General features: G+C 35.3%; 1 protein-coding gene across 2 annotated transcripts in view; it reads left to right on the top strand.

The window, feature by feature from the left end:
* Positions 1-17,044, top strand: part of unc-13-4A — a 64,224-nt gene that overhangs the window by 33,535 nt on the left and 13,645 nt on the right. For both annotated transcript variants that reach the window (XM_053750380.2, XM_053750379.2), the window contains exons 8-16: positions 7,476-7,639; positions 10,690-10,931; positions 11,424-11,627; positions 12,409-12,492; positions 13,536-13,700; positions 14,254-14,305; positions 14,813-14,909; positions 15,161-15,293; positions 16,485-16,567. In XM_053750380.2, coding sequence (XP_053606355.1) covers positions 7,476-7,639; positions 10,690-10,931; positions 11,424-11,627; positions 12,409-12,492; positions 13,536-13,700; positions 14,254-14,305; positions 14,813-14,909; positions 15,161-15,293; positions 16,485-16,567 — 1,224 coding nt within the window. The remainder of the gene's footprint in view (positions 1-7,475; positions 7,640-10,689; positions 10,932-11,423; positions 11,628-12,408; positions 12,493-13,535; positions 13,701-14,253; positions 14,306-14,812; positions 14,910-15,160; positions 15,294-16,484; positions 16,568-17,044) is intronic.

Below are 17,044 nucleotides of genomic sequence, written 5' to 3'. Positions count from 1 at the left end.
TTTTTGCATTATGCATTTGTCTTTCGGAAGCAGAGGTGGTCAAGTAGTTTATACGCCCGCCACTGAATCCAAGGGTCTCAAGTGTTGGCAACCTGATAAGGGTTGCCACACAAAATAAATAAGTATACTTATATATATTACTTACTTATTATTGAATTGGTTGATGATTTAAATTTAATTTGCGATTACATTGCATATTGCATTATTAACGATAGATATTTTCCAAGTGATGCTACTGGTAAATTATGTACATTAATTTCATCAATAATACAAGCCTGCAAGCCTACTCAATATATTGATGGTATATATTATTATATTCGAATTTAGGTCAACTGAAAGAGAAACTCGTTTAATTCAGGTTGAATTTTGAGTCACGTTCTCATATAATCAATGGGTAATTATGAGAATATGGCTGGTTTTACATCTGCAAAAGATTTTTAAGAAAACTTGATTGAGCAATATGTCAATTGAAATAGAATACCCTGAGCGATTGGGCAAGGTAGACCTTGGTGGACAAACTTTTTTTATTAACCTATTCCGTCCCACTGCAGGGCAAAGGTCTACCACAACTCCTTTCAACTCCTTTCATCCTATCCGATGCCAAATTTGGATTTGGTGGAAAAAACTATATGTTTACTTTTATATTGAAAACTGTGTATATTGGCGATTTTGATTATGATTAACACTGAAAGACCTGTATGACGCCAAAGATAAAGGTGTGTCAGTGGCGTTGTATTGGCCCTCACAAATTTTATCGAACGAGTCTGCACGTTAAGATTAAGATACTAATATTATAAAGAGGTAGTTTTTGTAAGTTTGTGTATACTCAAGTAATTTTTTAAATTTTCACTTTCTTGTAACTTACATTATTCCTGAGTGACAAAGAGTACTTTTTATTCCAATATGTCTACGGGAACGAAGCCCAGGCTCAGATCGCTGGGTAGGAGGCAAACAGTACGAAACATACAAATGCTTTACTGCTTTGATTGACATAACACAAGTTTATTGAATATATGTACAACTTAACATGAAATGGAATAAGATTTGGGAAGTAAACGTTGGATGTAAATAAGTGTACCTACGCATAAATATACAATTTGTGTGGCTAGTACAAGTAGCTAAAGCGTACCCCAGGGCAGCGTAGGCCCACGCGATCCTTTCTTATTCATACGAGTATACTAAACAGCCCATGTATCTAGAGAAACGGTAGTGTGTCAGCGAAGTTAGTAAAAGAGTAATATATATATATATATATAGGGTATAAATGATTTGGAAAAGTGGAATACCTGATGGAGTACTGTGATAGTTCAGCTAAACTATAGGAAATATAGAAATGACACCCTATTAAAATTTGTTCACTCTGATGAGCATTTTCGGTTGAGGAATAAAAATCAAAGATCTAGAACACCTGATAGAGAACTATGATAATCCAGGTAAACTATAGGAAATATGGAAATGATGCCTTCACAAAAGTTATTCAGCCTGATAGGCATTTCCTGTTGAAGTATAAAAATCGAAGATCTGCAACACCTGAAGAACAGTCATAATGGTCCAGCTAAAGTGTAGGAAATATAGAAAAGACGCTCTAACAAAATTTGTTCAGTCTGATGAGCATTTTCTATTGAGGTATGAAAATCGAAGATCTAGAACACCTAATACAAATCCATTATGATCCGGCTAACCTATACGAAATAAAGACATGATGTCTTAACGAAAGTTGTTCAGCCTGATGAGCATTTCCTGTTGAAGTATAAAAATCAAAACCTGAACACCTGAGGAAGAGTCATAATGGTCAAGCTAAATTATAGGAAATACACAAATGAGGCGTTAAAAAACATTTTTAAGTCTGATGAGCATCTTCTGTATAGGTATCGTTACGCTTTACAGTTACGTACAGTTAAATTTCTCTAATAATTTTGACTCCTTACCAAAAATTTATCGGTCACGCAAACGAAGTCGCGAGCATCAGCTAGTAATAAATATTTGTATAAATAAATAGGTACACAAATACAGAGTGACTTTTTATACAACTTTTAAAATGGGAGTAACTCCGAAATCGCGAAAAAAAAATCAACTGTTGTATATAAAATTAAATATCCAAGTTGTGGAAATGTATGGATCAGCTGATTATTTTTCGCGATTTCGGAGTTACTCCTATACTAAAAGTTGTTGGACAGTGCGATTTCAAGGTTCCTTCCATGTAGATAAAATAATGCCAATGTATAAGAAATCATCGTGTATATTAATAGACACGATGCATTTTAATGAAGCGTTAGTGATCTTGACCGTCAGCAGTGGCGGCGCGATCACGGGTGATGTGTCCAGCGTGTTACACGCGGTCCTCACTGCGTAATAATATTTGATCATACGGATATCTACTCACGATTTCGAACTCTAGCAAAATATTGTCTAGTGCTCATATCGTGAATACAAATCAATACATGAAAATTTAAATAGGTAGATTGTCTAGTACCTAGTCTGGCTGAAACTGATATATGACTGAGAAACATATGCAAATAAAAAAGGCAAGTATGTCAGTAGGTAGCATGTGGAACATGCTTTGATTGACTGACATACCAGCTATTTGCATGTGTATACATGTGTTAAAATTGTCGTTATGTATTAACTTGTACACTTACATGCCAGTACATGCAAATGTACAAGCTGATGGCATTTTTATTGCTATATTTTCAGAATAGTGTCCTACAGTTATCAACAGCAACTTGCTAGATACTTAAACCGTTCATTATTCCAAACATAGATACCTAATTTTGAAATACTATACAGTTGACACAAAGTGCGTGTCTTTGATGTAAAGTCATATTACATCACTATTTCATAGGGGTTTCATCCCGATGACCCTTCGTGAGCCCTTTTCCTTGAATTAATCCATCTAAGACCCAAAAGCCTTTTACGGCGTAGACATTTTGAAATCTCTTCACGGCAATGGGATAAAACACAAACTCGAAAAATTGGATATAACAAGATTGATGGACGAAGGCGCAAGTTCAATATTTGTTTAGCAGCGGCGTCAGCTACCTAAGTGTTTTATTTAACCTTTCCGTGGAAATTTATTCTAGCGATTGTACATACCTTTATATTTTTAGAAAGGTCCGAATACCCTACACATTGTTATTATCTAGCTAAAACAATATTTTAACAACTAGCTGATGCCCGCGACTTCGTCCGTGTGGACTTTATGACTCCAGTGAATTATAAATACGAAAGTGAGGATGTTTATTACAAACTAAGATATGCCAACTCAACTGGATGGATTTATCAGATCCGTTGTCATCTAAAATTAGGCCTAAACTCTTACCGCCTTTATCGCATGGAGGTACCTCCATTTCATTATTTTCCTCCCAGCTTGTGTTATTGTGTACCATAAATCTTAAACCTTCACTATGAAATAAGTAAAATTACTTATTACGCTGAATAATTTCAGTCTTATATTGTAGCTGGTCTGTTTGAATTCTACATCAAATGATGAAAAGTTAATTGATTTTTATACGATATGTCGCAGTGTTAGATTAAAAGTAACTACTAGCGTCATCAAGTTTGAGTTTGATAACTGATTTAATTCTAAACCGGGGCCTACCAAGGACAAACTGTCACATGTCGTCACACTGACATGTGACAGTTTCAGTTATCAGTTCAGTTAGCGAAATAATGAAATGAATGAATGTAACGGTTGAAAAAGAATAGGATTCAAATCATGTTCGATGGGCATTACCTTCTTGGCTCACTTGGCTCTGGCGTTGTCGCGCAGAGTGGTCGTGTGTCTTTGAGATAATTTATTAGGGAAGGTATAGGCATACGATATATTTTATAGTAAAGTGGCTGTGAGGCCAGTGAGAGAATAAAGTAAATAAAAATAAATACATAAGGACAAATTACACAGATTGAGCTAGCCCCAAAGTAAGTTCTAGACTTGTGTTATAGGATACTATCTCACCGATACTATATTTTATAACATATACATATATAGATAAACATCCAAGACCCGGCCAATCAGAAAAATATCGTTTTCCATCATGACTCGACCGGGGATCGAACCCGGGACCTCTCGGTTCAGAGGCAAGCACTTTACCACTGCGTCACCGAGGTCGCCAAAAAAAGTGGTGTTACTTTGTGATTATACGCGAGGTGGCTTTAAGGTCAGTGAGCGAACACGCATTTGGTGTTCTATTCTATTGTGGTTATGACTAGCTGCGTGATAAGAGTTCTTTGCTGTCTATCAGCAATCTTGGTGGATAACTATGATTGGTTAGTTAGCACGGTGGATCGTGGATCAGTAGACGTTACTGGCTGTCACGAACAGACTCGTGCGGGGCAGGGCATAGATTGTAGTGGTAGGTAGGGTTTTAACGGCCTTGACTTTATGGTCGTGAGGACCACAACCTGTGTAGCGTTTGAGAGTTAGTAATGGATAATAATAATCCGAGGCTATCTCAGTAATCTCTTGGTATTTTGAGCTGTAACTTGAGAGAAAAAATATATTGCCTGTTCATTGGAAACTGTGCTTATTTTAGTGAAATACACTGATCCTGAGAGTCAGTGAAACATGATAATTGGTATTCTCAGAAGCTCATTGAGTCGTCCATGTTATTATTTGTTATGGTTTACCCTGCGTACTCCCTTGCCTGCTTTTATTACCTTCCCCCGACATATATAATATTATTGTGTAGTTCCACATCAGATGTTCCAGATCTTCAATTTTTATACCTCAATAGAAAACGCTTATCGATCTGAACCAAGGCTGTTTTGCGAAGGCGTCATTTCGATATCTCTTATAGTTTAGATGGTCTATTAGAGTAAGGTAGAAGCTGTTCCAGATTTTAAAAAATATGTACCTTATATATTGCACCGGCTTCATAGCTAAATAAAAAAAAGTTTCATTCAAATTCGACCAGTTAAATTAAATTAGTCTACAGTCCAACTATGTTTTTGTAAATATACGAAATGTACAAACTTTTTATTTACTGTTTTATTATATGTATTGATAATGATAGTGATATTGATATTAATTGATATCGATTTACGTTATCTACATCGATTAAATAACAATGAATCTGAAAGGAAAATTATTATGGAAATCAAACACTGATCGGCAATTTAGTAGCAAAGAAAAATCGCTTGAATCGTAATTAGAGGAAAATGAGTTATTTTTAGTGAACTCTGCCTTGGTAAAATTCTAATTTTTAAGTGCCCTATTCAAGTAATAAAAGGAATTTATTGAAACCTCCATTTATTTCGTTGAAAAAATTGAATTGAAAGATATATACTACTATTTCTGCTGATTTCTGCCGTTTTCGGGAAACAAGAACTCAAATGTGTCAATACTTGTTGCTAAAAGAAACTTGTAATTTGTAAAGAAAAATATTTTATATATTATTATAATATTCGGTTTTGGATTATTCCATTCCGAAAAGTTTTAAACTCGTATAAGTTTAATATTTGATTTATTTATGAACTTCGATATTTAGATATCGTGCAATGTTCTCTTTACACCAAAAGCCATGAAAAAGTTAACTCATAAGAAAATAAAATGTATGATTTATTAATTCAGTTAGTAAGTTGAGATGTGACTCCAGTCCTCCAATTGATGTTTGTGACTACCAACATAATGACCAAGGGATACATAGCCTTGGAAGCTGATAACCAACAATAGCATTCCCAAAGAGATTGACTTCAAGCAAGCGGTCGGTTTAATATTACTGCCAAGTTACAAAATAGGTTTATTTTTTACATTGACGGGATTTGCAATGTCACAGACCAAAATGCAACCGAAGGTGTGAGAAAATTCAACTAGAAACTCAACTCTATACTTTTTTGAATATGAGCCAGAGGTAGAGATATATCCGCGGCCGATGCGACCTGTACAAGTACCTAGGGAAATTTGCGAAATACGAAATACTCCCGTCGCATGACAATATCTATTTACTGCCGGAATGTGTCAACGTGGGTGGTGTAAACTTTACCGAAACGAACTATATATACACTAGTCTAATAATATTTTGTTTGTAATATATTTATTGTACTCTCAAATAAACAACGAAATTCAATTAAAATAATAGTTTTGGAAATAAATAAATATAAATATATTAGGACAAATCACACAGATGAGCTAGCCCCAAAGTAAGTACGAACTTGTGTTATGGGATACTAACTCAAATTTTATTTTGTAACATATACATATAAAGATAAACATCCAAGACCCGGGCCAATCAGAAAAATACCATTTTCCATCATGACCCGATCGGGGATCGAACCCTCTCTCGATTCAGAGGCAAGTACATTACCACTGCGCCACCGAGGTCGTCAAATGGTTATGATATTTCCTTTATTTCTAATAGATAAATGATATATAGATACAACTGAATGAATTGACTAGTATGCAAAGGGTCTGTTGCGGAAAAATTTTAAAGCCTTCAGAGCTACGGCTTTTTCAATATTTATATGCTACTTAGAATACGTCGTATACTTCCTGTAAAAAATATCAAGTCTATACACATGAGACAATAATATTTCTGCCAAAGAATTTCATACCTTACGTTGCATTAAAAATGTATGTAAAGAAACTTCAACTACGTAGTAAGTTATCATGAAGAGAAAACAAAAATGTAAAATTATATGGGTAATGATTCAAAAGAAAACTTCTCGAGTATAACTAACTACTAGCCTTAATTTTAACTTTGTGTAAATCCACCCGGTGAGAATATGGACGGCTGAGATGTTAATATGAACACTTACTAAAATTCAAAAACAATAGACGTGAGATTGAAAAGAACATACAATTTCAAATCTGTTGGAAATGATTATAATTCAGTTATATTTGACCGAAAAATATTGCAAATAATGAAAGCTTTATAAATAAAAAACACTCATTTTTCCTCAAACATTTCATTTTCCCAAAATACGGAGGTGGCGAGTTAGCTATTTCCATCTCGCAATCTACACAGCCCAGTGCGGATGAAGTTAGCGTGGGATATGAATCTTTGATAAATGTAATAATATGAAATTGTCAAGATAAAAATCACTTTTCTATATTGTCAAGATAAATATCACTTTTCTATTTGCTACGAAACTTCGTAGCAAGTTACAAACTGTTACTACGAGCCGTAGCATGACTAGATTAGACCTGTCTATTCGTAAATTAAACAAGATATATATATATATAATTTTAAAACATTAGTTGTGTTGTTTTAAATATTGTGATGACAAGGTTTATCCATTAGTTAGGATAACGAAAAGATAAGAAGAGAAAAATACCTTGGTTGATCTTCGTGCTCTCTCTCTTTCAACGAGGTTTTCAACGTTGTAGTATTTTTGCTTTGCGTCAAAAGTTGTGTCTCGCCTGAGTAAAATTCCTATTTTGTATTTTTTTTGGGTACTAAATACAGACTAGAAATTTGTACAGAACCTCGGTGCATGAGTCTAACTCGTATGATACTTGATATTTTTGTTTCTGTTAGGTTGTGTGAACATCCCCTTGCGTGAGATACCCTCGACAGGCGTGGAGGCCTGGTACAAGCTGGAGGCGAGGTCGCAGAGGTCGTCGGTGCAGGGCCGTATCCGCCTGCGGCTCTGGCTATCGGCGCGCGAGGCTGGCCGGCACGACGACGACAACTGGCAGCAGGTATGTCTTCTCATGGTGAGCTTGTATGTATGTCGCGCCGTTAGATACCCTCGACCGGCGTAGAGTCTTATTACAAGCTAGAGGTTCGATACAATACTCTAAAATTAACTTTATTATTTCGTTTCGAAAGAAAATGTTGAGTAAGCTTGGGTATAGGTATAATCCCTATATGGACGTAGACCACTACATGATAATGCGTTCCAATCAGATTAACTCGTATCGTAACACTCCAATATTGCTAATCTGCCGAGCCGTTGCACATAAACCATTTTATTGGCTTTTTGCAACGTGCCATTAGTCCACATAATATAAGTACGTGCAGGTGTTACATAGGGGACTATATTGGTTCCCCTATTTTTTTGTATTCACAATGTAGCTTGGCGCAAAAACCTGTAGCATTTTTGTTCTAATTATAATTTAGTATCGCCTAATTTTGATTTCATTTACAAATCAGTTATTTGGCCCAAGAATTAATTACTAATCTGCTCGCTTCGCTTTGTGTGGTCACAAGCTTTACCTAACCTAACCGACACAGAGTTATTATTATTAGTTTTTTTATTGCGATCCCTGCTGCGCTAGCTTAATTTTTAAATTAGTGTCATGGTGTCCTTGGTAAATATTATCTATACATATAATAAAACAGTAGAAAAGAAATTCCTGTATATTGAATATATTTACATAAAAATAAAATTAGGCAATAGAGTCATAATAACAGAGTAAGAATTTGAAAAAAAAACTCTGTTTTGTCTGTATGTCCGTCTGTTTGTCTGTTTGTACACGCTAATCTTCGGAACTACTGGACGGATTTGAATGAAACTTTTTTGTTAAATAGCTATTAAGCCTGGGCATAATATAGGGTTATAAATGATTTTGAAATCTGGAATACCTGATGGAGAACAATGATGGTACAGCTAAACTATAGGAAATATGGAAATTACGCCTTAACAAAAGTTGTTCAACCTGATGAGCGATTTATAAAAATCGAAGATCTGGAACACCTGATGTAGACCCATGATGGTCCAGATAAACTATAGGAAATATAGAAATAAAGACTTAACAGAAGTTGCTCAGCCTGATGAGCATTTTCTGTTGAGGTAAAAAATCGAAGATCTGGAATACCTTATGAAGACCCAAGGTGGCACAGCTAAACTACAGGACATATAGAAATGACGCCCTATTAAAAGTTGTTCAGTCTGACTAGCATTTTCTGTTGAGGTATAAGAAATGAAGATCTAGAACGCCTTATGGTCCAGTCCAGCGAAACTATAGGAAATATAGAAATGACGCGTTAACAAAAATTGTTCAGCCTGATTAGCATTGCCTGTTGATGTATAAAATCTAAGATCTGGAACACCTGAAGAAGAGTCACAATGGTCCAGCTAAATTATAGGAAATATATATTTCAGTCGTATGACTATCTCCTGTATAGATATCGTTACGCTTTGTCTGTACAGTTAAATTTCTCTAATAATTTTGACTCCTTACCAAAATTGTTCGGCCACGCGAACGGGCATCAGCTAGTAAAATATAGGGTAAAATAATGGGAAGTAGTCTTTAAAACCAAAGTGTGTTTATTTGTTACGTCTGCACGCATTATTTCCTGAGCCAATCTTCTTGAAAATTGGCTTGTAATTTGAATCACGGAGAAGGACATAGGGTACCTTTCATCCCGGAAAAGTAAATGTTTTCGTCGGAAATGTAAGCAGGCGAAGCCGCGGGCAAAAGCTAGTTGTAAAATAAAATAAAAAAAAAAACATTTACAAATATTAACAATACTCGATGTGAAAATTAGTTATACTAGGTTATTGTTACGTTTAAAGAAATAAACGCCAATCAACTTTAGGACATCAAATATTGGAGATTCTAAAATTTTAGGTAATTTATTGTTAAGCTAAACTATTAGGCATAGTGAGAAAACATCAATTAGGCGAGACATTATCTTTGCAAGTTTAGACTAATAATGTACGGCGAAGTGAAATTATAGATACGAGTTTTATACGAAACAAAGGGCAGCCGCTAGATAGTACGTAATCACGTAATATACTATATGTGTATATGTGGCAGTGTGTGGCGGGCAGGATACGCCGCCATCGGTCGGCTCGCCTGTCGACCGTCACGCATGAACGCCCTTTTTGTTATTTTTGCGCACCAAGTTTATTTACAACCTTCGGCCAAAACATTATTAATGATCTATCAGGTGATTAAAAATAAAATTATTGTGGTTTATTTATTATTTTTTACTGCTAAATCTGAAATAAAACTAGGCGTTTAAAGGAAACTTTAACGACCAAAACATTATTAATGATCTATCAGGTGATTACAAATAAAATTTTTGTGGCTTATTTACCATTTTTTACTGCTAAATCTTTAGAGTTTCCTTTAAACGCCTAGTTTTATTTCTGATTTAGCATTAAAAAATGGTAAAAAGCCACAATAATTTTATTTTTAATTACTTGATAGATCATTAATAATGTTTTGGCCTTAGGTTGTAAATAAACTTGGTTTCCCTAGCGGTGGCTAGGTTTCCCTAGCCTTTACTACTTAGTTGCCATAACATTATTAATGATCAATCAGGTGATTAAAAATAAAATTATTGTGGCTTATTTACCATTTTTTACTAACGCCTAGTTTTATCAAGCAGACTTGTTTTTATGCTGAACGAAGCCTGCTTTGCGGCCGTACCGTGGCCAGTTTTAATTAAAAGTATTCGTACTATATATGTATGCATTTCTACGAACATAAATAAATTGTTTTATGTAAGTCAGTTTGTAAGATACTCCAATCTCAATAACATTCAGTAGGTAAGTAAAACTCGCTTAGAATTGCGTAATCAAGTGAGTGAGCGAAATTACGATTACGCGATAAATCCAAATCATTGTACCGGGTTGTGAGTCTTCACAGTGATTTAATAGGACTAGCTTTTTGCACGAATGATCTTGAGGAACAATTAATGCATCGGGTTTTTTTATAATATTAACCTAAATAGATCCTTTTTGATCTACTTTTAATTATTAATAATTACTTATTTGCATTTAATAATTTTAATTGAGGTACGACAACACGAACGGCTTTTCGGAGTTCTATTAGTTCACGAAGTGGACACAGCGGGCTCTGGTGTGCCGCACGGGGCAGAGGGGGAGACCAGCCACTCCTGGGAAGGCGATCTTTGCGGTCCCGCGCAGACTCTGCTGCATCAGCATGCTATACAAGGCGACATGAGTGCGCTACAAGCTGCCATAGCCCGATTTGCGGCGGCCTGCAGACTCAACAGCGATGCTCCGCTTGATCCCAAGTGAGAACCTATTTTTGCATATCTACCAGAAATGTCCTCCTATAAGCAATTAAATTCAATAGTTTATTCATAAATCAAACTTATAAAACACTTTGACCTTTCTGTCAACACTTAAGACTTTCTTTTGATCGTGAGGGAAGTTTTCAATATAACTATACATAATACACATTTCATCCAAACTATATACCACGAGTATGAAAGGAATGTTCCACGCGAGAATGTCAACAGCAAGTTTGTTGTGCTTTCAATAAATTCCTCACTCGTATGCCAATTTATATCTTACTTTGTTTAGCCCATTGATGTACGACGTCATAGATAACTAGATACCAATTGAGACTATTTTAGCTGGTAATAAATTCCTGTACTCCTCAAGAATGTTATAATCCGAACGGAATTGTATAGATTTACTATTTTTATTGGTATACATTTAACAGGGTAAAGAAAAGAGTGATAAAAAAGTGTTGCAACCACAATTGATAACTTTACCATCAGGTACATGTACAAGTTACTGACCGAGTTAGAGCGCGCGTGGTGCTCGAGTGAAAATGCGTGCAGTGGCGAGGCCAGCGGTGGTTTCTCCAGAGACGAGGAGCGCTGGCTGGCTGACTGCTTCGGGGAATTCGTGGAGAGGGCGCTGCATCAGCTGCGGCTGCATAGGGACCTCTATCCTGTGCTGCATCACCTCAGTCTCAACAAGTACCTCATTTATTTTATCTTCACTTCATCTTCCACGCCAAGACGACCGTTCTTTTTGCAAAAGCTAATTATGTTATTTTGAAATGAAAGTTAGTCACGGCCGGCGCATTATTTGTGCCCTTCATTAGGTCTCCCAAGGTGCAAGAATCTGGCCAAGATTGGCACTCGAGGAAGTGAGTTATCTTTATTAAAAACTAAAATGGAAATGTATGTATTTTTATTTCAAACATGTAACTGCTAGACCTGATGTGATAAAGATATAAACTAGAACTTCATATGAAAATTAATATTGATCCCAATAAAATAAGCCACAATTGTTATTCCTACACATTTATATGCCACGTTATATTTAACAACATATTCATATTCAGAAAATATCTCTTCAAACAACTCATTTACAAAATATGGACGTGATGCAAGAAATGTTAAATATATTTATAAAAAAAAACTTTATTAAACACGAAATGAGGGAGACAGGTGTTTAATCATGGTACCGGGTAGCGCGCTAAACTCTAATATGTCATGATGTTTTATTTAACAAAGTCAAGTTTATAATGAAAAAGTAAATTGTATAGAATTATTAAAATATGTTGTGTGAACGTCAGTTATTCTAAATCTATCGCTGGAGTATTGTTATCTTTACAACTCCAGTGGGTTTGTTATCTTAACTTTGACATATTTAATCTGTAAGTTTCAACAAATGCCAGAAACTTTGAAATATCTTAAATCATCTCTTCTAAATAGTGTCAAACTTGGAACTTTATGAAATCTAATTTTGCAGGTTGGAATTTCTTTTGCGATGTCTGAGTCAACTGTCACAAATGAAAGCTTTCTGGAGATGCTGTCCTTTTAACAAAGAAATCAGGCAAGTGGTTAAAGTTATTTCTTTCTCATTTAATATTCCATGTTTCGTGATCAATATTCAAGCTCTAACTCAAAATTTATTTGTTGAAATGTAGGTGTAATTTGGTGTCAAAACCGACGCATAAATATATTCACAAACTGTTAAATTTTGTGGATTAATCTTTGGGACTTGCGACAATCTTGCAGAATCTTCACTATCCTCGTTCTTCCAAAATATTTTTTTCTCAGAGTATTTTAACATTTCAGGCCATGGTAAGACGATCAAAGTGCTTATAATAGCATCTTTTAAAATGGGATAAAATCGGATGCTGAACAAAGTTTATAAGCTCAACGTTACGAGTACATTTGTGTGAGTGCGTACCGACAGAATAGAGCAATTTGACTTCAAGTGCTTTTAGCTTTGTCTTCTGAAATTATACGAATGATGTCTGCGTGATCAACAGTCTCAAAAGCGGTAACGATCACCGAGTCGTAGGAGGCGGGAAACGGGAGCAATTAGGAATTTGATACTTACGCTCCGAAAACTATATATCGAAAATTCCGGAACTTTAAACTATACTTATAAATTGTTTGTCATTAGGATTGCATATCGGTCAGTTAGAATTGTTACGTGCGGAACTGCACGTTCCAGCACTCCAATGAAAAGGAATAACTTAGTAGCAAAGGGCAAGGGTCAAGCCATCTGCATTCGAGAGAATTCCGATCGATCTTACATTTTTGTGAAATAAAAATTGTTTTACGTCATCTGTATCATGGCGTTGTGATAACCGCTGAAGCAAGTCTGGTTCGGAACATTTATAAGTATTAAATGTAATATAATGTGCGTGTGGGCTGAGGGCCCACTTTTTGAAATTCAATGAAAATATATAAGTTTTATTTTTTAAGTTTTTTTTGGACGACCAATCTAGTGTTAAAAGAATGAAGCTTTGAAGTGATTCACGTTTATTACTTGCTATGAAATAGGTTCGTAATAAATTTGCTAGTCCTCGGGACTAGATTCAGACTAGGTCAAGTCTTCCCCTAGACCGACATACTTTGTTATAGAACGGAGATAATGGGCGCCTTACGGAAAGGAACATCAGAATGGTACGAGGCCCTATGCGCACAGGACACGGAGTCAGAACGCGGGGAAGACCTGGTCAACCTGATCACCCTAGTACAAATCGACCTTCAGCAAGGCCTTACATACTACCACCCGCTCTTCGAAACGTGAGTTGCCCAAGTTATTCAGTATGTATTCTGTTTTTTATTTTATTTCTGCACCTCACAAAAGCATAAGAAGTTATTATACTCGTTACAAAAAATACATCTATCCTTACAAACGTAAGGTGAACAATAAATATTTTTTTACTTTACACAACTAGTAAATATATACCTACTTATGACATGCCTACAACTTATTTTTTAATCTATATTACTGGCCAGATCATGTTTATATTCAAACTATATATACAGTCTTCAAAACAAAGGTACCCTCGTATGAAAAAGAAAATCCCATTTCTATTAACAAAGTGTATGTCATTCAATTAGAAAGAGGAATGTTCCTTCTGCCATGTAATCATATAAACATCGAATGAATAAGAATTGCGAATATATTCAGAAATAGGGTGTGTGAGCGCCCGGCGCGCGCCGCCCGTCCTTCGTCACAATAGAGGCAAAGGGCGGAAAGTCCTTGGGTGGAAGATTGTAGATGTTTTTTACATTTCACTGTTTGTTTTTAAGAATTTCGAACATCTGGTTTGATATTTGTTTTTTGTTTTAGGACAAATAATGTACCGTACTTCAGTGTCGTGTTCACACAAATAGACAAAATGGTAAGTAATAGCTTGATCATAAATAAATTGTTACTTAAAGAGAGGTGAAAAATCCATACTTAACTGAAAGTTCATTCGTCAAATTTTTTCTCCCTTTTTGAGATACTTCACTGTAATTTTCAATCTTGTAAAGTGGCCGGATAGTGTGTGTTAAGCAGACAAATGTACACAGCTGTTTCAATGACTCTAAATAATTGCACATTCGTCCTAATGTTGTATAGTCGTAGTTAATGTTGAACTCAAAATACTGAAAAATCTATTGTTGTATCAGATATTATAATAATTCATTTGTATCATGCATTTCAAATACTATTGATATAAATTGTAAACAAGGTCATAAGATCAACAACGAGTCTATAAATAGATATCCCGTTATTGTTCAAATAACCTTGTTGTACTGCAGATAATACATTGCTTATTATAGTTTGGCAAATGATAAGAGATAACAAGTAATAGACACATACCTACTTCATTACATTATTGTTTTATATATAACAATTTTCATAGGTATCAGAAGACGTGAGGCAATGTGTTGAACATTGGATAGAGGCAGGCTGGTGTGGAGTCGCCGAGGAAGAGGTTTATGATGATTTGGGAAACGGAAGTGAGTTATATAACATATTTTAATTAACGCTAAGTACATTAAATCAAATACAGATTATTTATTTTGGCTATCGGTCTATTTGGAAATTTTGCATATCTTAAATGTCATAATAAAAAATAACTATGGAAATTTCACTCCAAAAATTGTAGGTACTTACCCTTATGTTACATCGGATTACCAAAGTTGTGTGGCATTAATGACACAAAAACTTGCAAATCAAATATAGAACCGGGTGTGTTATTGGTTGACAGTGTGTGTGGTGTCAGCAAAGACGTTGCCTTTCGAAGTGTTGTCGGCGGTGCGCGAGCTGTGCGCAGCGGCCGCGCCCGCACCCCTGCCGCACGCCGCGCACGACCCGCCCCCGCAGCTGATCGACGCTTACTTGTGACTATCATTTCCACTAAAATAAAATAAATAGTTGATTGTTAGCTAGGATTCATTAGCAACTTAACGAACAAACTGCAAACACACGAGTAATTAGGCCGTGTAGAATATTTTCTTATCTCACAATGGGGAGTCAGTTCACAAGACCGTAGCTTGATACTTTCTTAGGTAGGTAAATTTCTTAACGATGTTGAAACATCAAACGATGTGTAATAATCTTTTTGCAATGGTCTATTTTCATTGATAAGTAGGTATATAAATGTATCATATACATACACTCGTTAAACATAATCCTCTTTCGCAACAGAGAAAAATATCACCCTTTGAAGTAGGCTTAGTCCTATTTATTATATATACTCTCTTACACGTGATGTAGAATTTCAAATGAAATAAACAACTCACGTAGAAGTTTTGTGTTCGTTAAAACACCGCAAACGGCGGTGCGAGGTCGCAAGCTTTCGCTTGCTCGGTAAGACGCCAATTAGTTCACTTAATTAGCCAGTAAAGCATGAATAAGCTTTTGTAGTCGTAGATATAAGTTGCTGCGCGTGAAAAACTCAGTCGACTGTGACTTCGATTAATTCAAAAATATTTCGTTGGGGATTTTCTCATCAGATGTAAAGATGAAGTTCAGTATTTGGTTCTAATTACACTTAATAGCATGCAATAAACATGTAAACAACAAATGTAAGTAAACTGGTTTCGATTGGTCTTTCTTAAGGTAAATAACGTTATTTGTGTTACCTCTACTGCAAATGTATATAGATATGCTAGCATTGTTTATTAGCTTATTAGAGGTTGAACGTTGTAAATAGTGTTCTATCGACGCAGCACGCTACCTTTCTAACCCCATAAGTAAACTGTACAAACATCCGAGAGCAAATACAACTGTATTTAAAGTAACTGCTAAAACACACTACGAAGGCAGTAACATATTTTATTATGTATTCTACAGTAATTTCTCGTTTAATTTAAAGTTCGTTATTTGTTTAAAAGAAGAAACTAAAATTAATAATTAACGAAATGTATAATATGTGCAAGTACAAAAAAAACAAATTATAGACTATACATATTAACTTCCTAACACATTTATTTTCATTACGAGCAAGTCCGCTTTTGCTCATATAAGTAGTTGTGAGTTTATTTTGCTGTTGTGGAAATGGCAGTGAGTGTTATTGGTAATGCTCGCAGGTGGTTCGAGCCCTTGATCGATCGCTGGCTGGCTGTTACCAAGACTATGGCGCTGCAGAGGGTCCGCGCGGCTGTCGAATTAGGTATTATTATCTCGTTTATATTCAGTTACAATTCTACCCTCCTATAATTAGAAAACAATTCATTTTAAAAAAAAACTTAACTTTAAAACAAATTACTTATATAATACTTAGCTCTTAGTAATTTAGAAACGTTATGTTTTGATGCGCTATACCGTAAAGTGTTTATGTATGCTTACCCCCAGGGCTTAGTGACAATGAAATTAAGATTATTGTACGAAAACTATTGAAAAAGAAATTTTCATTTAACATGATGGTCTAACAAAGCATCTGATATAACAATGGGCACAAACCTACAATGAAATTAAATTTTGTGCAACTTGCAAATTTCCGAATAACATTGTCGGAAACACAAAGGCAGCGAATGTGGTTTATTTTGTAGGTATTCCCACACAATCGAAACTTTTTGAATAGGAAGCTGCAGACTACATATACAATACATATATGTTATATATCAAGGTTTTAGAGTAAATGTTTGAC

Source organism: Plodia interpunctella, chromosome 10, assembly GCF_027563975.2.
Source record: "Plodia interpunctella isolate USDA-ARS_2022_Savannah chromosome 10, ilPloInte3.2, whole genome shotgun sequence".
In the NCBI taxonomy this organism is placed as follows: Eukaryota; Metazoa; Arthropoda; class Insecta; order Lepidoptera; family Pyralidae; genus Plodia; species Plodia interpunctella.
Note: the sequence above shows the minus strand (reverse complement) of the source record. Positions and strands in the feature narration are given on the sequence as shown.